At 39.8% G+C, this 20,999-nt stretch overlaps 1 protein-coding gene and 1 pseudogene across 1 annotated transcript in view; one reads left to right on the top strand and one right to left on the bottom strand.

Annotated features, from left to right (window-relative positions):
- Window positions 1-8,465: 8,465 nt before the first annotated feature.
- Window positions 8,466-20,999, bottom strand: part of LOC130845757 (F-box/WD repeat-containing protein 12-like) — a 52,144-nt gene continuing 39,610 nt past the window's right edge. Inside the window, 2 exon segments of the mRNA XM_057723429.1 lie at window positions 8,466-13,709; window positions 16,698-20,683. Coding sequence (XP_057579412.1) covers window positions 20,575-20,683 — 109 coding nt within the window. The 3' untranslated portion in view covers window positions 8,466-13,709; window positions 16,698-20,574.
- Window positions 9,714-11,116, top strand: LOC130844419 (elongation factor 1-alpha 1-like; annotated as a pseudogene).

Below are 20,999 nucleotides of genomic sequence, written 5' to 3'. Positions count from 1 at the left end.
AGGCTCACAGGCGGGGGGGAGGAGCCGCACGCATAGCCTCTCTCTCTCTTTCAGTGCCTCTGCAACAGGCAGTGGAGAGACGCTCTGTGGGCCAACTAAGGCGCTCAGGGATAACAAGCACCCTTAGGCACTCGGGTGGGGCTAGATTAAAACCCCTTGCAACGCCAGCAGCAGGGAGGCTGCCGAGAGAAAAAAACAACAACAACAACAACAGCAACAACAACAAAAAACCCCGAGAGAGGCCCAACTCTAAGACTTTCTGTTTATGCCTGAGCCACTAGTGTCCCTCTGCAACAGGCACCTCCAAGCCTGACTGAAACAACAGTGCGCCACTGCTCACTCACTCCCAGGAGAAGGAGCCACTATTGTACCCTCTCCCTCCCCACACACTGACGCTTACAGACAAACAATAAAGGAACCTCTGCTGGTCACAGAATAATGCAAAAAAGTGGTGTGGCTAAATAAGATGAGACACAATAAAATACTGTGCAACAATGAGAATCAATTACCTATAACTATATGTAGTATGGATGAATCTGCCAAATACAATATAAAGGAAAATAAAACTATAGTTGACCCATGAACAACATGGGGGTTAACCCATGTATAACTTATAGGTGACCCTCTATATCCATGGTTCCTCTGCATCTGCAGATTCAACCAACCATGGACTGTGTAGTACTATACTATTTACTATTGGAAAATATCTGCATATAAGTTAACCCATAGTTCAAATCAGTGTTGTTCAAGGGTCAACTGTATAATACACCATATAACATACTATATGATTTCATGCATGCAAAGTACAAAAAAAAAAAAAAAAAAGCAACACTAATCTATGTTCTCAGATGTCAGGATAGTGATTACCCTGAAAGGTTCAAGACTATAATGAAGCTGAGAGGGCTTTGGGGGTCCCGGCATTGTTCTCTTTCTTGATTGGAATCCTGATTTCATGAGTATGACCAGATCTTGGTATTTCTTTAGGTTTTATGCATGCAATATTGCACTTTTCTGTATGTACACTAGTTGTCAATAGAAAGTTAAAAAAAATGTTTTCACAGCATGGATGTGTCATAATTTATTCAAACATTTGTGTATTTATTGGTCATTCAATTTGTTTCAGCTTTTTTCATCTATAAATAATGTTAAATAAACATCTCCATATGTTTTATACATGTTGGTCTCCTTTTAAAAAATAAATCCTTCATATATTCAGTGGTTGAAGTCTCCACATTAATATATATTGTGATATTTCTTTCAAAAAAAGCTGTAAAAACTCAGATTTTCATTTTCACTAGCAATGTTTATATTTTTCCTCTTATATTCTTATTAGAATTTTTTTGTGTCTTTTTTTCAGTTTGTATATTGAGTTCTTATCTTCACTTACAATTGATTGTCATTTTGCTTTCCTATATGTTGCAAATACTTTTCCTAATATAGCTACTCTACATTGAATTTGTTTATAGTTAGACTTCTGATAAAATTTATGGTGATTTAAAATATGTCCACAAATACTCCAATACCATTCCCTTGAAGAGATGGAGTTTAATTCCTCTATCCTTCAGCATGGACTGGACTTTAATGACTTCCTTTTAATGAATAGAATGTGGCAAAGTGACAGTGTATGACTTCTGATACTAGGTTATGAAAGGCATTGCACCCTTCTCTTCCTCTCTTTAATCCTTCACACTGGAGGAAGTCAGCTATCATGTGGTAAGGAAACTCAAGCAGCCCTGTGAAGAGGTCCATGTGGTAAGGAGCTGAGGCCCCCAGCCAACAAGCTTGTGTGTCAACTTTCATGGAAGTGGATTTTCTGACCCCAGTCAAGCCATGTGACTATAGTCCCGGCCAATGGCTTGACCTCAAGGCCACCCAGCTAAGACACTCCCAAAACCTGGCCTTCAGAAGATATGTGAGATAAATACTTGCCTACTTAAACTTTTGAATGTTGTGGTAAATATTTTTATAACAGGTAAGTAATACACATTTTAAAAATTTTCATTGTTAAACACAATATGTGCAAAGAGGTAAACAAAACATAGATGTACAACTTAACAAATTATTATAAAGCAAGCATTGATGTAATTACTACCCAGTTTAAGAAATAAAAAGTTACAGATCCCCGAAAAGCACATGAATGTTCTTTCATGATTAAAACCCTCTTGTTCCAGTTTATGTGCAATCACAATCTTGATCTTCATGATGATCATCTCTCTGCTTAGCTTTATGATTTTGTCTGCTATGTTTACATCTCTAAACAATACATTTTAGTTTTGCTTATTTCTGAGCTGCATATAAATGGAATCTATGCCCTAACACCATACACAAAAATAAACTCAAAATGGATTAAAGACCTAAATGTAAGACCTAAATGTAAGAGTTTATAAAAACTCTTAGAGGAAAACATAGGAAGAACACTCAGCAAGATCTTTCCACCTCCTAGAGTAATGGAAATAAAAATAAAAATAAACAAGTGGGACCTAATGAAACTTAAAAGCTTTTACACAGCAAAGGAAACTACAAACAAGATGAAAAGACAATCCTCAGAATGGGAGAAAATATTTGCAAACAAATCAACAGGCAAAGGATTAATCTCCAAAATACATAAACAGTTCATTCAGCTCAATATCAAACAAACAAACAACCCAACCAAAAGATGGGCTAAAGACCTAAATAGGCATTTCTCCAAAGAAGACATACAGGTAGCCAAGAGGCACATGAAAAGCAGCTCAACATCACTAATTATTAGAGAAATGCAAATCAAACTACAGTGAGGTATCACCTGACACCAGTTAGAATGGGCATCATCAGAAAATCTACAAACCATAAATGCTGGAGAGCATGTGGAGAAAAGGGAACCCTCTTGCACTGTTGGTGGAAATGTAAATTGATACAGCCACTATGGAGAACAGTATGGAGGTTCCTTAAAAAACTAAAAATGGAATTACCATATGACCCAACAATCCCATTACTGGCATTAAATCCCAGAGAAAACCATAATTCAAAAAGATACATGCACTAAATGTTCATTGCAGCACTATTTACAATAGCCAGGTCATGGAAGCAACCTAAATGTCCATCAACAGATGAATGGATAAAGAAAATGTGGTACATATATATAATGGAATATTACTCAGCCATAAAAATGAATGAAATTGGGACATTTGTAGCGACATGGATGGACATAGAGACTGTCATACAGACTGAAGTAAGTCAGAAAGAGAAAAACAAATATATATTAACGCATATATGCAGAATCTAGAAAAATGGTACAGATCAACTGGTTTGCAAGGCAGAAATAGAGACACAGATGTAGAGAGCCAACATATGGACAGCAAGGGGGGAAAGCAGGGGGGTGGGTTGGGGCAGGATGAATTGGGGGATTGGGATTGCCATATATACATTACTAATAAGAAAAAAATATCAAATTGTACACTTTAAATATATGCAGCTTATTGTATGTCAACTATATCTCAATAAATACAATTTTATAAATAAATACTCTATGTCAACTATATCTCAGAAAATGGAATCTCTGGAATCATAGATTTACTTTTTTATGTCTTGCTTCTTCTATTCAACCTTTTGTAACATTCATCAGTGTTGTTACACGTAACTGTAGTTTATTTGCATTGCTGTAGAACATTTCTGCTGTATGACTCTACTGCAGTATATTTATCCATTCTACTACTATGAATACTTGGGGTATTTTCTAATTTGGGACTACTCTGCTTTCTTTCATGACCAATCTTGTTCATATTGTCATGGTTCTCACGTGCAAGAGCTTCTCAAAGTTATATATTCCTGGGAGTAATGATATGGATATCACCACTTTACCATTTAATAACAACTTGTTTTCCAAAGGGATGGATTAATATGCACTGCCTCCAATGCTGAATGAGTTCTTGTTGTGACATATCCTCAACAACACTCATAACTCTAAAGGTTTTGAATGTTTGCCACTCTGAGGGGATAGAGTGGTATCTCCCCATGGTTTAATATGGACTTCCTTGAATAATAATGATTTTAAGTAAATTTTCATATCATTTTGGCTATTTTTATTTCTTCTATTATGAAGTACCACCTATTTTCTATTCGTTGCCTGCCTTCTTATTGAATCAGAGATTTAAAATTGTATGTTTAAATTTAGAATATATATATGTATATACATTTTAATCTTTTGTTGTTTATATCCTTAGAAAATATTTTCTGACACTCCTTACTTTATCTTTTCAATTTTTAAAGTGTTTTAATGTACAGAACTTTTATATTTTAATGTAGTTAAATTATAAATCTGTTCTTTATGGGTAGTTATTTTATTACTGATTTAAGCAATCATACCACAAAGTGAAAAAAATAAAATAAAATTATATTACTCTATATGTTCCCTCTTCTAAATGTTTTATAGTTTACTTCACACATGTCATGGAATTAATTCTTGCCTATGGTTTGAGGAAGGAATACAGTTTTTCTTCTATAAGGATACCTGATTATCCTTGCACTATTTATTTAAAAAGTTGTCCTTTCCTTGAAATTTTTTAATCTAGTTAAAGGTTTGTAAATTTTCTCTTTAAAAATCACCTCTTAGTTTTATTAATTTTTTGTATTATTTTCTTGCTCTCTATTTCATTTATCTTTGCTCCAACCTCTGTTATTTCCTTCCTTCTGCTAACTTTGGGCTGGTTTGTTCTTTTTCCAGGTCCTTGAGGTGTAAAGTTGGGTTGTTTGAGCTATTTCTTTTTTCTTAATGTAAGTGTAAACCATAACCTCATAAATCTCACTCTTAGAACTACTTGTGCTGTATCCCACAAGTTTTGGTATGCTGTTTCCATTCTCATTTGTTTCAAGATATATTTTCATGCTCCTTTTGACTTTGTCTTTGATCCACTGGTTGTTCATTATTATGTTTTTTCATTTCCACATATTTGTGATTTTCTAGTTTTCCTTCTGTTATTGATTTCTAGTTTCATACCACTGTGGCTAGAAAAGATAATTGGTTTGATTTCAGTCTTCTTGAATTTGCCAAGATTTGATTTGTGACTTAACATATGATATATCCTGGAGAATATTCCATGGGCATTTGGGAGAAAGCATATCCTGCTGCTATTGGATGGAATGCTCTGTATATGTCTGTTCCTTCCACTTAGTCTAAAGTATAGGTCAAGTCCAATCTTTCTTTATTGATTCTCTGCCTGGATCATGAATTCTTCGTAGAAAGTAGGGTACTGAATTCCCCTAATATTATTATATTATTGTCTATTTCTCACTTCACATCTGTTAGGATTTACTTAATTCATTTGGGTGCTCCAGTACTGGGTGCATACATTTACAATTGTTATATTTTCTTGATGAACTGATGCCTTCATTATTATATAATGTCCTTCTTTGTCTCTTGTTACAGCTTTTGAGTGAAAGAGTATTTTGTCTGACATAAGTATAGCTACTGTTGCTTTTTTTTAATTTCTATTGACCTGAAATACTTTTTTCCTTTCCTCACTTGAAATCTATATATCCTTAAAGCTGAAGTGAGTCTCTGGCAGTAGCATAGAGTTGGGTCTTCTTTTTACATCCACTTGGACACTCTATGCCTTTGATTGGATAATTTAATCCATTTACATTTAGAGTAATTGTTGGTAGCTAAGGACTTACTAATGCCATGTTATTAACTTTCTCTGGCTGATTTGTAGTTCCCTTGTTCTTTTCTTCTTCTCTTGCTGTCTTCTTTTGTGAACTGATGATTTTCCATAGCATATGATTTTTGTTCCAAATTTATTTATTTACTTACTTATTTATTTATTTATTTATATATATATTATTTTTGGCTGCACTGGGTCTTAGTTGCAGCATGCAGGATCTTTGTTGTGGTGTGCAGGATCTTCTGTTGCAGTGTGTGGGCTCTTGGCTGTGGTGCATGGGCTTCTCTCTAGTTGTGGCATGCAGGTTTTCTCTCTTGTTGAGGAGCATGGGCTCAGTAGTTGTGGTGCACAGGCTTAGTTGTCCCATGGCATGTGGGATCTTAGTTCCCTGACCAGGGATGGAACCCGCGTCCCCTGCATTGGAAGGCAGATTCTTAACCCCTGGACAACCAGGGAAGTCCTGCATAAGCTTTGATTTTCTTCTCTTTAGCTTATGTATATCTCTGCAGGTATTTGCTTTGTGGTTATCATGAAGGCCTACATAAAACATCTTATAGATGTAACAATATACTTTCAGCTGGTAACAACTTAAGTTCAAGCACATAGAAAAACTCTACCTTTTATTTCCCCTCTTTTGTTTTTGATGTCACAATTTACCCATTTTTATATTGTGTATTCATTAACAAATTGTTGTAGTTATAGTTATTTTTATTTATTTAAAAAAAATATTTATTTATTTGGCTGCACCAGGTCTCAGTTGCATCATGTGGGATCTTTTTTTTAGTTGCAATATGCGGGATATTTGTTGCAATGTGCAGGATCTTTAGTTACGGCATGTGAACTCTTAGTTGCGGCATGCATGCAGCATCTAGTTCCCCGACCAGGGATCGCACCCGGGCCCTCTGCACTGGGAGCATGGAGTCTTACCCACTGCACCACCAGGGAAGTCCCTCTAGTTACTTTTAATATTCTTATCCTTTAACCATTATACTAGATTTAAGTGGTTGTTAACACATTACCATAATACAGTATTAGAGTATTCTGTATTTGACTATACTCTTATTTTTACCAGCGTGTTCATATATTCATATGTTTTCTTATTATTCACTAACATCCTTTCATTTCAGCTTGAAGAACTCCTTTCAGTATTTCTTGTAAGGCAGGTCTAGTGGTGATGAACTCACTTAGCTCTTGTTTGGGAACATCTTTATCCTTCATATCTGAAGGATAATTTTGCTGTATAAAGTAGTGTTGATTGGTAGGTTTTTTTCTTTCAATGCTTTGAATATACTGTCCTACTCTTTACTGGCCTGTAGGTTTCTGAAAAATCTGCTAGTAGCTTTATAGGAGTTCCTTTGTAGGTGATACACTTCTTTTCTCTTTCTTCTGTTAAAATTCTCTTTGTCTTTGATTTTTGACAGTTTTATTATAATGTGTTTGGAGACCTTTTTGAGTTGAATTTGTTTGGGGACCTATGATATTCATGGACTTGAATGGCCAAATCTCTTCCCAAGATTTGGGAAGTTCTCAGCCATTATATTTTTAAATAAGCATTCTGACCCTTTCTCCTTCTCTTCTCCTTCTGGGATTCCAGTAATGCTCAGATGCTTCTCCTGATGGTATCCTATAATTCATGTGTGCTTTCTTCACTCTTTTTTATCTTTTACTTTTACTTGTTCTCCTCTGATTGAATAATTTCAAAGATCCTGTCTTCTCCTTCACAAATCAGATTCTTTCTTCTGCTTGATCTATTTTGTTGTCAGTGTTCTCAATTTCATGTTTCATTTCATTTATTGTATTCTTTAGCCCCAGAATTTTAAAAAAAATTGATTTCTAGCTCCTTGTTAAACTTCTCGTTTTGTTCATGTTGTTTTCTTGATTTCACTGAATTGTCTTTCTGTGTTTTCTTGTAGCTCATAGAGCTTCCTGAAAACAGCTATTTAAAATTATTTATAAGGTAAGTTACAGATCTCCACATTTTTAGAGTCAGTCACTGGAAGATTATTTTGATCCTTTGTTGATATCATGTTTCTTTGATTTTTCATGTTCCTTGAAGTCTTGTATTACTGTCTTCACATTTAAAGTAGCAGCCATGCCTCCAGTCTTTATTGTTTGACTTTGGAAGATAAATAACTTCCATCAGCCCTGCTAGTGTACTGAGGTTTTCTCAGACCTTCTAGGATATAGCTGCTCTGCACTTCTTGCTCCCTCATTGTGGCAGAATTCTCAACTTGGGTGACTTCCTTTGATCCTGCAACACACCAGGCTGGGTGTTGATGGCTTCTCTTTTGTTTCCCAAAAGCAGTGCTAAAGCTCTAATTTGTGATCTCTCCCTTGCCCACAGATTTGGGCTGGCTTTCTGCACATGCTTACCAGCTGCCTGTCAAAGTTTGCTTGTTGCCATTGGAAGCTCACACAGGGAGCAAGCCACAGGGTATGGGTGAGATGCATGGTGTGCTGGGGATACTTGTGGGCCAGTCTGGGGGATCCATGGGCAAGGCATTCTCAGTGGCTCAGGGCAGGTTTCTTGCTGGAGTTCACAATGCAGTTAATAGGATCTACATCCCTTTAATGCCCACTGAAAGTCCAGTTTTCCTCTACTAGCCCCCAAGTTATGTAGCTCACTATTCAGTACCCTGAATGGGGCCAGAGAGAAATGGACCTCTTTAGCAGCATCCTGCATAGCTGGAGAAGCCAGGTGCTCACTCATATGCTCCCACTTTCCCCACAGAAGAAATCATGGGCTGAGAAAATCTGTCTTGAAACTGAGCTGTGCTGTCTTGGGAGAAGGTTTATGTGAGTAAAATCAATTGGTTCCTCTTACTCTCTCCGATGCACCCAGTCTCAGATTTCTCTTGCTCCAATGGTGTGCTACAACTTCTCCATTGGACTCCTGGACCTCTGTAAGGTCATTAGGGTTCTCCAAGGCCTTCTGTATTATGGCCAAGATGGAGCTGGAGCCAGTTTATGGGCCACTGCAAGATCCATAGGTGGTTCTGAGTTCTGTACTCCTGTTACCTGAGACCACAGTGAGCAAGACTCCTCTCAGGTCCTTTGCATATGGTGCTGGATCCCACAGCAACAACAAGGGTACTTTTGTCCATGAATGGATGTCAAGTTTTTGTTGTGGGAGGGGGTATGTGTAAGAGATATCTTATTCAGCCATTGTGCTGACATCACTCCGGTCTTAGCTCTTTGTATTGGCATATAAATTTTAGAATCAGATTGTCAAGTTCCAGAGAAAAAGTATGTTGAGATTTTGTTGGGATTACATTAAATATAGTTATTTATCTTCACCATTGAGCCTTTCGATCAAAAACAAAACAAATTCTGTATTTACTTAGGTCTTCTTTAATAGATCTAAGTAAAGATTTATAATTTTACCTGAAAAGATTGTACACACTTTGGTACACTTATTTCCAGGTACTTTTAACTTTGTTATTCCATTATAATTAATATCTATTTTATTTTATAAATTGCTGGTATGTAGAAACACAGACTTTATCTTTTCATTTTTTTATCCAGCAAAGTTGCTAAAATATCTTATCAATGTTAGTAGTTTATTGTAAGCTCATTTTGAATTTAGTACATACATTGTCATCTTATTTCCAAAAAGGATATACTGTTCTCTCATTTGTCCAATCACTATGCATTTAGTTTTATTTACCTTATTGCTCAGGCTCAGTTTTCCAATAAAAATGTTAAACAACAGAAGTAATAGTGGATTGTTTTGTTCCTGGTTGCAAAGGGGAAGATTTCAATGTTGCATCAGTAAGGATGCTTTGTGGTAGCTTTTTTTATAGGAACATTTATAAAATTAACAGTTACCTTTTATTTCTTGTTTGCTAAGACTTTCTATCAACATAAATGGATATGAATTCTAGTAAGTCATTTTTCTGGATCTTTTGAGGTCATATGATTTTTATCCTTTTATCCATTAAAGTGGTGACTTACATTGATAGATTTTCTAATCTTATACCAACCTTATATTCTTAGGATAAATTTGTCTTGACTATGATATATTGTCTATTTTTAAACTATATTATTGGACTTTCACAATAATTTTGCACCGGTGTCATGAAAACCACTGATAAACCTAAACTAAAATGGGAACGAGAAAGACATACCAACATCATCATCACTGGGCACATAGATTTGGGCAAGTCTACTGCTACTGGCCATCTGATCTACAAATGTGGGATTGACAAAAGAACTATCAGAAAATTTGAGAAGGAGGCTGCTGAGATAGAGAAGTGCTCCTTCACGTATTCCTGGGACTTGGATAAACTGAAAGCTGAATGTGAGCATGGTGTTACTATTGATATTTCCCTGTGGAAATTTGAGACCAGCAAGTGTTATGTGACCACCACTGACGTCCCAGGACACAGAGACTTTATGAAAAGCATGATTACAGGCACATCTCAGGCTGAGTGTGCTGTCCTGATAGTTGCTGCTGGTGATGGTGAAGTTGAAGCAAGTATCTCCAAGAATGGGCAGACCCATGAGCATGCACTTCTGGCTTCCACACTGAGTGAGAAACAATTAATTGCTGGTGTTAACAAAATGGGCTTCCACTGAGCCACCCTACAACCAGAAGAGATATGAGGAAATCATTAAAGATGTCAGCACCTACATAAAGAAAACTGGCTACAATCCTGATACAGCAGCATTTGTCCTAATTTCTGGTTGGAATGGTGACAGGATGCTGGAGACAAATGCTAACATGCCTTAGTTCAAAGGATAGACACTCACATGTAAAGATGGCAATACCAGTGGAACCACACTGCTTAAAGCTCTGGATTGCACTGTCACCAACTCGTCCAACAGACAAGCCCTTGCTTCTGCCCCTCCAGGATGTCTACAAAATTGGTGGTATTGATACCGTTCCTGCAGGCTGAGTGGAGACTGGTGTTCTCAAATCTGGCAACGGTGGTCACCTTTGCTCCAATCAAAATAACAACTAAAGTCAAGTCTGTTGAAATGCACCATGAAGATTTGAGTGAAGCTCTTCCCGGGGACAGTGTGGATTTCAATGCCAAGGAGATGTCTGTTAAAGATGTTCATCATGGTGGTGCGGCTGATGACACCAAAAATGACCCGCCAATGAAGGCAGCTCAGGTGATTATCCTAAACCATCCAGGTCAAATCAGTGCTGGATATGCATCTGTGCTGGCTTGCCACGCAGCTCACGTTGCTTGCAGGTTTGCCAAGCTGAAGGAGAAGATAGATCATTGATCTGGAGAAAAGCTGGAAGATAGCCCCAAATTCTTGAAATGTGGTGACGCTGTCATTGTTGATATGGTTCCTGGCAAGCCCATGTGTGTTGAGAGCTTCTCTGACTATTCCCCGCCCCAGGCTGTTTTGTTGTTTGTAACATGAGACAGACGATTGCTGTGTGTGTCATCAAAGAAGCGGACAAGAAGGCAGCTGGAGCTGGCAAGGTCACCAGTTGTGCCCAGAAAGGTCAGAAGGCTAAATGAATATTACCCTCAATACTGCTACTTCAGTCTTAATCAGAGGTGAAAGAATGGTCCCAGAACTGTTTGTCTCAATTGGCCATTTAAGTTTAATAGTAAAAGACTGGTTAATGATAACAATGCATTGTAAAGCCTTCAGAAGGAAAACAGAATGTTTTGTGGACCATTTGTTTTCAACCCATAAGGTTCCCTCATGCCACCATGTATTTGATCCCCTCTCCTTGCCCTCAGACTCAAGAAACCACTGATTTCGTTTCTGTTCCTATAGTTTTGTGTTTTCAATAATGTCCTATACGTGGGATCATAGATATGTAGCCTTTGTGACTGGCTTCTTTCACTTAGCATAATACTTTTAAGATTCATTCATGCTTGCGTGTATCAGAATTTTGTTCCTTTTTATTGTTCAGTAGTAGTCCACTGTGTAGATGAACCACAATTTGTTTATCCACTCCCCAGTTGATACACATTTGGGTTGTTCCTAGTCTCTATTATCAGTAAAGTTTCTATAAACATCCTTGCTCAAGCCTTTGGGTGGATATGGTGGTCACCCTGCAAAGGTATATTTGCCAAGTTTGCTTTGGATGTTGAGACTGATAATGCCACCCATACACCAAGGAAAGACTGAGTACATTATGAGGTTTCCTGGGGAGAGCAGGATAGCTACGAAGCCATTCTAAAAATGGCTTGAAAGACGAAGGAAAGGAGCCAAGCTTGGAGTTTTTATGGTGGTTGTTGGGTGGGGCAAGGGTGAGAGTTCCAAGCATGGGCAGGGGCTTTTGTGGTTTAAGCCTCCCATAATCAAGGGAGGGAGCACCTGAGCTGAGGTCTTGTCTTCTTGCTCAGATGTGGACAGAGGGGAGGAAAGAGGTGTTAGGCTTAAAAGCTATCAAACATCAGAAGAACAACAACAAAAAGTTAGACTCCGACAGTGCATGTATAACTTCATAAGAAACTAGCAAACTCTTTTCCAAAGTGGATGTACCATTTTGCATCCACACCAGCAGTGTATGAGAGTTCCTGTTGTTCTACGTCCTTGTCAACGTTTGTCATTTTGGGGATTTTTTTTTCCTTTAAAATTTTTACCTATATTAGTAGTTGTGGTTTTAATTTTCATTTGCCCAGTGACTAGTGATCCTGAGCATTTTTCATGTGCTTATTTGCCATCTATATATCTTCTCTGCTAATTTTTGTGGAAACTCTCAACTCTGTTCAATTCTGTTTTTAATGAATATAGGACTATTCAAGTTCCCTGTTCCTTTTGGTGGGTAATCCTTTCCTAAGAATTTATCCATGTCATCCAAACTAAAAATTTACTAGCATATAATTATTCATATTTTCTGTTTTTCCTATTATTATAGTATCTTTAATGATGTCCCTTACTTTCCGAAAATTGGCTTTTTGTGATTTTTTAAAAAATGTTCATTAATCTTGCTAGGGAGTTGTCAATTTGTTAGTCTTGTCAAAGAACAAAATTTTAACCTTTGTTGTTCATTTTATTATGTACTTTTTCTATTTTATGAACTTATTGTTTTTATGATTTCATTTCCTGTTCTTTTATTATTTATTTTCCTTTTCTTTCTTTTTAACAGTTTTAGATGGATGGAAGCTCATTAATTTTCAGCCTTTTTTTCCCTAAGAATATAGACACATAAGACTATAAAATTTACATAATACTAGTTTAGCTGCATTCTGCAGATTTTGATAATACTTTTTCATCATTTAGTTCAAAAATTATCAAATTTCTCTTTCAGTGTATTCTTAGACATGGTTATTTTGTTGTATGCTTCTTAATTTCAAAACATATGGGAACTTCTGATTATATTTTTGTCATTTACTTCTAAAATAATTTTATTATGGCCAGAGAACATAATTCATGTAATATTAGTTCCTTGACATTTATTGAGAGTTTATTTCCAAGTATATATTTTCTTTTTCTTTCTTTTCTTTTTTCCTTTCTTTCTTTTTTTCCTGTGTACTTGCAAAGAAAATATATTCTGTAGCTGTAGAAGTGATGTCCATGTTGGGATGGAAACTCTGTGTACCTTCTTAGATTCTCTATAACTCCTGCTTCTTTCTCTCTTGGTCAACGACGTACCTGAGATTAATTTCCCCTCTAGTACTTGGATGAAATACAATATCTTGTCATTTTACAAAAAGTAGATGACAGCCACCTTTCAACTTAAGCTATTCTCTGAAAACCAGAGAACCTTATCTTCTGCAGCCACAGGGCAGGTTGCTGAAAATCGGGCTCAGGATCTGATTATAAAAGTGGCAGAGCTGCAAAAGAGACTAAATGTACAGTCTCAGCAGGTCTCATATAAAAATTAGGCCCAGACATGGAAAGAATAAGACTCAAAGATTTGGAGTTGGGATATTTGAGTGAACAATCTGAGAATCTTGAACCCACCCCCAAATTTCCCTGAACTCTTCCTGATGGCAGAAACAGCCCCTTCCACATTATCAGGGATGATCAGCCTTACCTGAGGTGGATGCCTTGCAAGATGATGTTGGTTCTTCTCAGGGCCTACTCCTCATTACTTCTAGGGTTATATCAAGAGCCAGGTACCAGCAAAGCCCAGACTGAGAAATACAAACCCTGCCTCAGAAAAAAAAAAATGCCTTCATAGCAAAATAATTATAGGACCTGCCTAATAATAGGACCTGGGAGCATGCGTAAAAGTAGATCTTGGTGTAGGACAACAGAAGGCAGAATTTAAGACTGGAGACGACACTGACATAGGGCACTCATCTTTGAGGATTCTTACTGGGGTAAAAACACCTGAAGCCATCCTGGCAAGCTAAGGACCAGCAGGCTTGGAGTGGCAATTAAGGTGGTTTGACCTGCAGGATCTGAAGTGGTGGTTGATACATCACAATTCCCTAAATGGAGAGCCAACTAGGGCGCTAGTATACTTACATAAACAGAGAAAAGTGAGAATGTGTGAACTGTCTTCCACCTCAATGGAAAATTAAGGCCCCACACCCAGTTTCCAGACCTAAATGTACAGATCCAGAGCACCTGATTGAAGAGGTCAGTTCCACTTGAGTAAAGTGCCTGTAACTCCGTCACAAATATATGCAGTGAATATCCCCACAATCCTTTCTCACAGGAACAACCTGTGACCATATGCCAGAGTAACCATGCCCCAAGCAAGGTCTAGGGCATGTCAGGATGTTTCCCCTCAGGTGAAGGACACGCTCCTGCACCTCAAATATCTGAACAGTAAAACAAAAACAACAGAAGGCACCTGGTAGGCCTCTTGGGCATTTGAATTTGGAGGAAACAAGTACCAAATTTTGAAATACTTCTCTGATTCAGTTATTGAATAACCCCAAAGGCTGCCAAATTTTTAGGGGCCTAAAGCAAGAGATGGCTGTACAATCAGATCCACAACCAGATCCTCGTTGTGGCACAAGTTTCCCTCTTTCTTGGTCATATAACCCAGCAGGTCAGATGATGCTAGAGATATCTAATGGGAAGGAATCTAGAAAGTTCCAATAGGGGAAAGTTTCAGTAGGGAGCCACAAAAAAGACCATTATAATTTGGGAGTAAATCTACACCCTCCACAGAAGAAAACCAGTCTTCATTTACAGAACATCTCTTGTGCCCTGGTAGCAACAAACCACCCCGTCACATGACACAAAGTGACAGTTGATACGAGTTATACCTCATGAGCTGGATGTGATCTATTCCAATGAATCATAAGATTTGGTGTGCACCGCAGTGATCTATTGTGCAAAAGTAGTGGCCCATTTGGAGCTGAGCTTGGACAGGACCACACGGCCCAAGTAAATTACCCAGACTCCCACATCACCTGCCTCTGCTGCACTGCTGCCTCTCCCTCGACCAGCACCAGGCCTCATGGCCCTACAACTAGCCAGCACATGAGGAAAGGACTCAGGTGCAGATCCTAACTAGGTCGCCTCATTATGTGGGCTTTTGCTGAAAATGGTTGCCCGCTGCACTGCTGCCTCATCTCAGCACCACTTGGGGATATCCCTGAAAGACATATAAAAGGAGGTCCTTCACATGGGCCAAAATCAGAGTGGCTCAGTCATTCATTCATATGGAAAGAAAAGTGGTTGGAGGTACAGATATATGCTTTTGGCAGTGGCTAATGGCTTCGGCTTCTCAAGGGCTTGGAAGGATCAAAACTGAAGGTCTGAGGAAGAGGTATGTAAGTGGGTGAACAGCACGCAGATCTATTTTACCTAAAAGATCAACAGAGACCATTGCATTTCAGAGAAAGCTCTCAGTAGTCAGGAGGATGGGATGGTGGTCCTCTGGCTGCTAGGCAGACTCTTCTTACCAACCCAGTCCTTGAGCAAAGGGACCATGGACAGTGTAAAGGGTCACAGCTCAGCATGGACCCAACAACGTCTTCCTCTGTCAACACTGACATAGTTGCTGACTGATGCTGAGCTCTTGACTTGGCACCATTAATCACAGGGCAGTGTTTTGGCCTCATGAACCCTGCCCATACTTCTGCCAGCATCACCCCCCAAACCTGCAGAATGCCTTATCCAGGTATCTTGCACAGTACTGCCTCAGAACAAAAGGACCCATTTTACATCAGAGGTGTGACAATGAGCCCATGACTATGGAATGCATTGACTTTGTCACTTGTCCATCATCAAGTAACTGGCCTGATACAATGGTGGGATGGCCTTACTGAAGGCTCAGCTAAGGTGCTGGCTGGGGGAGACAGCACTTAGTGATGTCTGGACACAATCTTCCAATGCAGGATGTGGTATGTACTCTGAACCAATGACCAATGATCGACAGTGTGACTATAGCTAGAATACACGAGTCTGAGAACCAACAGGTATAGCGGTGGGCCCTTTTATTATTACACCCAGCAGCCCACTTGTTTATTTTTTGTTTCCCATTCATGCCACCTTAGGCTCTCAGTGTTGTAGGCCCTAGTTCCTCTGGAGGTAGGAGTGGAGACAGTTCTTTCAGGAGTCACTGAAATTGTTCCTCTTCAGTGGAAGTTGTGATTACCACCTGAGTACTTTCTGTTCTTTTTCCATGGCCCAACAGGCAAAGAAAGGAATGACTATCATGATTAGGGTTATAACTGACAAACATCAGGGACTAGATTGCTGGTGTGTAATGTGAGTAGGGTGGCGTGTGTCTGGAACTGAGGTAAGTAGCTGGGCTATCTTTCTTATACCCAGAAATGACTTTCAATGAGCACGGGAAACAACCACAACCAACACCTTGGGGATGAAGGGCTGGGGCACCACACCAAGCAAACAACCCAGACTGTCCAAAGCACTCATTTGGGTGGAGGAAATCCAGCAGAGGGGACTCTACCTTGTTTCACTAACACTCTTGTCATAGGCTTCCGGATCAGAAATGGTCACCAGCTTGGGGTCTCTAATCCGACTTGTAGCGTAAGGATGTCTCCATTCTCAATAGAGGGGGCCTGGGGGACAGCAGGCCTCATTACAGTAGGAGGGTTGTATATAATAGGAGGACGTGAGTGGTACAAAGCGTGGACTGAGTTGGGACACAAACTTGTACACTTTCTCAAATTCCCTCAGCCATTCTCCTCTCTCCCTTGGTTGGCACCTCACCTGCACCAGGCTACTCCCACTTCTGGAGTTGGTTGAGGCACACTGCAGGGCAGATACGGTCTTCCCTCAGCCATCGAAGTGTTGGATGCTGCAAACTGGAAGTGCACAGGAGTCAGTCCCACAATGAGCTAGGACCTCAAAGAAGGACCCTCTCAGAATAAAGGCGTTTAGTATCTAAACCTACCCCTACTCCGGCCAATTGCAGGGAGTAACAGATAGGCAACCTTGGTGTTGACCAGAGCAGGAAACTGGGTGGGGGCAGAGTGGGGAGCTGAAAAACTGTGACCATGAACATGCACTGGATGGATGTGCACTACTGGAATGGCCAAAGACCTTCAGACTGTGAACAGGGTTGACACAGCCTCCGTCATTAGGGTCCTGTATCCCCATATGCCTGCAAACACTTGGCATCATGCATCTTCCTCTCCCCCGCCCCCATCCCCTGCCGCCAACCTTTTCTAACCAGCCTAATAAAGTGATGGGTCATTATTGTTTTATTTGCTTGTGATTATTAATGATTTTGAACATTTTATCTCATACTTCAGGATCTGGTTTGGTTTGTTCTGTAAATCACATTTCTTGGCAGTTGCTGTCAACATGGATGTATCTCTTTATTCTTTAGAAAAGCTTTGTTTTTTCTCCATAAAGTTTGTTAAAAATTACTCTGGGATATTATAGTTTCTGCTGTTATTGTGAATGGAATACTGTTCCTATCATATTTTCTAATTGTTAGTACACTGATTTTAAGAGGTAGATAACCTCTTCACCAGTCATGCAGAACTGTGCTTACTAATTCTACTGATTTTCTTAGTTTTCTAAAGGAGGTTGTACTGTTTAGAAATTATGGTAGATAAACCTCTTATCCTTTTAGAACTCAGTTTTGTTTTCTAAAAGTATTATATTCATTAGCACTTTCAGGGCGATACTTAATTATGCTGGTGATATCACCCTTACCGTGCTCCTAACACCAGCGAAAGTGTTCCCCATGATCATTATGCATGTTTGCTGTAATTTTTTTAGATTCCTTTATTGAGTTCAGAAAACTATCTTCTATCTCTATTTTATTGAGATTTTTATAATTTCTACTTAATTCGTCAATTATTTTAAATCGTGTGTGTGCACACACGTGTGTGTGTGTGTGTGTGTGTATTCAAAGGGACTCGATTAAAAAGGAATTATTGAATTATGGTTAGCAATTAGTATTTTGCAAATTGTTAAGACTTGACTTGTGGCCAAATACTAGGGAACTTTTTTTCCAATTAATACAGACTATCTTGGGCTACACCAGGAGTGCATGGAAGATCTCACAGAGATGTGCCTGCTTCTGAAGGACTCAAGGAGGACCACTTAGGTCCTCACGCTCCTCCAGTGGCACAGTGCCCCCTGCATGCTGGAGAACAAGCCTTCAGGGCTTGGATCTAGAGGCTTGAAAGCATGGCGTACTTTCTAAGGGCCTCTTCCTGCAGCCATGGCACCACACCTCAGCAGGTCATGTTTTCCTAATGACAGCCCATCTGCCAGACTCAGGACTCACCCTCAGCAAGATTCACAAAATCCCCCAGAGCTTCCTGTGTTCCCATAAAGACTCCCTTACCAAGACTCTCCACACACCCAAAACAAGGATCCCTAGAGTTGCACATGTTCTCGGGTAGGGCTGCCATCCCCAGACATGACACCCCTCTAATGTTGCAGCTGAGGACAGAGTGCCTGGACCTGATTAGTTGCCTTCCCCTAAGAAATGACCAGAACTGCTTTCCTAGCCATTGTGTCTCCAAGCTTCTCAGGTGGACCCATACACTCAACATTCCCTTGTCTGGTCCCCAATCTCTTGCCGACACCCCAACTCCTTCCCCTGTGTCTTCAGCAAACCTCCCTATATCTCAATTTACCTGAATTTTCCCTTCACCTTCTGAACAGCTATATCCTTTCTTGCTGTGTCGTGTGTGTGTGTGTGCATTTATTTCAGCTAATTTCTCATCTCCTTCCCCTTTCCCCACTGCTTTGGAACAGTAAGCAAAACTATGATAGAACTAAAAGAGAGACACACACCCCTAAGAGTTCTGACTTGATGCCAGTTTCCAGAGCTAACAAAGACCTTGAGTTTTCAAATGTATCACAGTCATGCAAGGTTAATACATTACGGGTAAAAGGCATATGGGAATCCTCTGTACTGTCTTTGCAACTTTTCTGTAAATCTAAAATTACTCCAAGGACTTCCTAGGTGGCGCAGTGGTTAAGAATCTGCCTGCCAATGTAGGGGACACAGGTTTGATCCCTGCTCCAGGAAGATGCTGAGGAGCAACTAAGCCCATGCACCACAACTATTGAGCCCACATGCCCCAACTACTGAAGCCCAAGAGCCTAGAGCCTGTGCTCTACAACAAAAGAAGCCACCACAATGAGAAAGCCCATGCACCACAATGAAGAGCAGCCCCGACTCGCCGCAACTAGAGAAAGCCCGTGTGCAGCAATGAAGACCCAATGCAGCCAATAAATAAGGAAATAAATTTATAAAATAAAATAACTCCAAAATAAACCTCACCTCAGACTAAAAAAAAAAAAGGAAAGAAAGAAAGAAAAAAAGCCTTAGATTTTCTCCTTTGGGGGAAATTACTGCATCTGGAGTTGGCTACGTAGGATATAGATACTGTTAGGCCAAAAAACTGTTGTTAAAAGGCAAATACAGGAAATAGCATATATTGGGTATTGGGCAGCCACAGTATTAGAATGTAATAAAGAGGTTTTTAATCCTTATTTCCTATTTTTGAGGAATTTTTCATTGTGTGAGTCTTGGTTGGCAGTAACTACTATTAGAGCTGAAGGGGCAGACTCTCCCATCCTGGACTTGATGATGTGGGCATGTGACCCAGGTCAGCAAATCACACACACACACACACACACACACACACACACACACACACACACACACACACCCTGCCCCGCTACAGTGTCAAAGAATCACACTTCCTCAGGGGCAGCTGGGAAGTTTCCAGCTGGTGGCAGTGATGCCTGTTCAGTGACAGCGATGGGAGGACAGTGGCAGCAACACGGTGGAGCCAGAGGGGAAATGGTGCTGCGAGCGGCAGAGCCAGGGACGGCCTAGGCCAGGCCTCGCTGAAGCAGGCCCTGGTGGCTGCCTGCTGCCCGGCTTCCCTTGGTGTCAAGTCTGTTTCTCAAGCCTGCACACTGACCCAGTGCTCTACTCTATTTCTTTCCAATAAATTCCATTTTTGGTGTTAGTGAGCCAGCTTGCTGTTCCTGCTACCTGCAATTAAGAACTCTAAAGATACATGCACTAAACTAGCCAGGGCTTCCTTGTGGACCAAATCCAGGGGCGCCACTTTCACAAAACACAAAGCGGCATCCCTGCAGCTATGCAACGTGGCGCCACACCACTCACGTGTATGACAGTGAGAACCGTTCACTAGTGTGTGTCTAGGGCACAACAGGGATGAGGAAGATAAAAAAGGTTTCCTTAGTTACATATTAGGACAACAAAAAACAATTATGTTACAATCCCAGTACTTTAAACCTGGGCTTTCTAGCACCCAAAGTCTTGCACTCACCCCTCGTGGCTACATGATATCTGAATAACCTCCGGGCAGCTTGCTTGATAGCTGGAAAATGGAATAACAATGGGTTAACTACTCTTCTGTTATATTTCATGCTCTTTGTCTGAAAAATAGAGACAATAATACCCATTTCGTTGCCTTCTTGCCAGGATTTAAAAATAAAGTCACATCACACAGTGTGTGGCCCATAGTATTTGAGGATTACTACTTCCTTTCCCAATGTTCATGCATTAATTACTTTAGGCTTTGTATGCAGACAAGCTCCTCATCAGATGTCCTGATCATCTTCAGTTGATGCAGTCATCTCAGCCACACTGCACTTTGAAGTAATATGATCTTAGAATACTCGTTCCGATGTTTCTGGCTTCCACGCCTACAATGCTCATACTGTTGCTTTCCACATGAGTAGATCCACTGCGAAGGGAAGGGACATGCTGTGTGTTAACTTGAGAAAAGGACAAATGTTTAAGTGTCAAAGCTTTTACAGGAAGATGGAGTGTAACCTCGTACCTTTTCCACCCAGTCCACCCCATCCGTGTTTACTCTGGGCTCTGACTTGAGGACTTACGTTCATTTGTATGAATTAGCAAAAATCACCACGTACTTGAGCATGGTCAGTTCTAGGTCCTCCTGATAGTAGCTGCCTGAATCACAATGATTCCAGCTACTCTAGAAACTTCTCCTGATACAGGAGTGGAAGGCACCTCATCCAATCTGGGCAAGTCAGAGT

Source organism: Hippopotamus amphibius, chromosome 2 (genome assembly GCF_030028045.1).
Source record: "Hippopotamus amphibius kiboko isolate mHipAmp2 chromosome 2, mHipAmp2.hap2, whole genome shotgun sequence".
Lineage (NCBI taxonomy): Eukaryota > Metazoa > Chordata > Mammalia > Artiodactyla > Hippopotamidae > Hippopotamus > Hippopotamus amphibius.
This window is presented reverse-complemented; position numbering and strand designations above follow the sequence as displayed.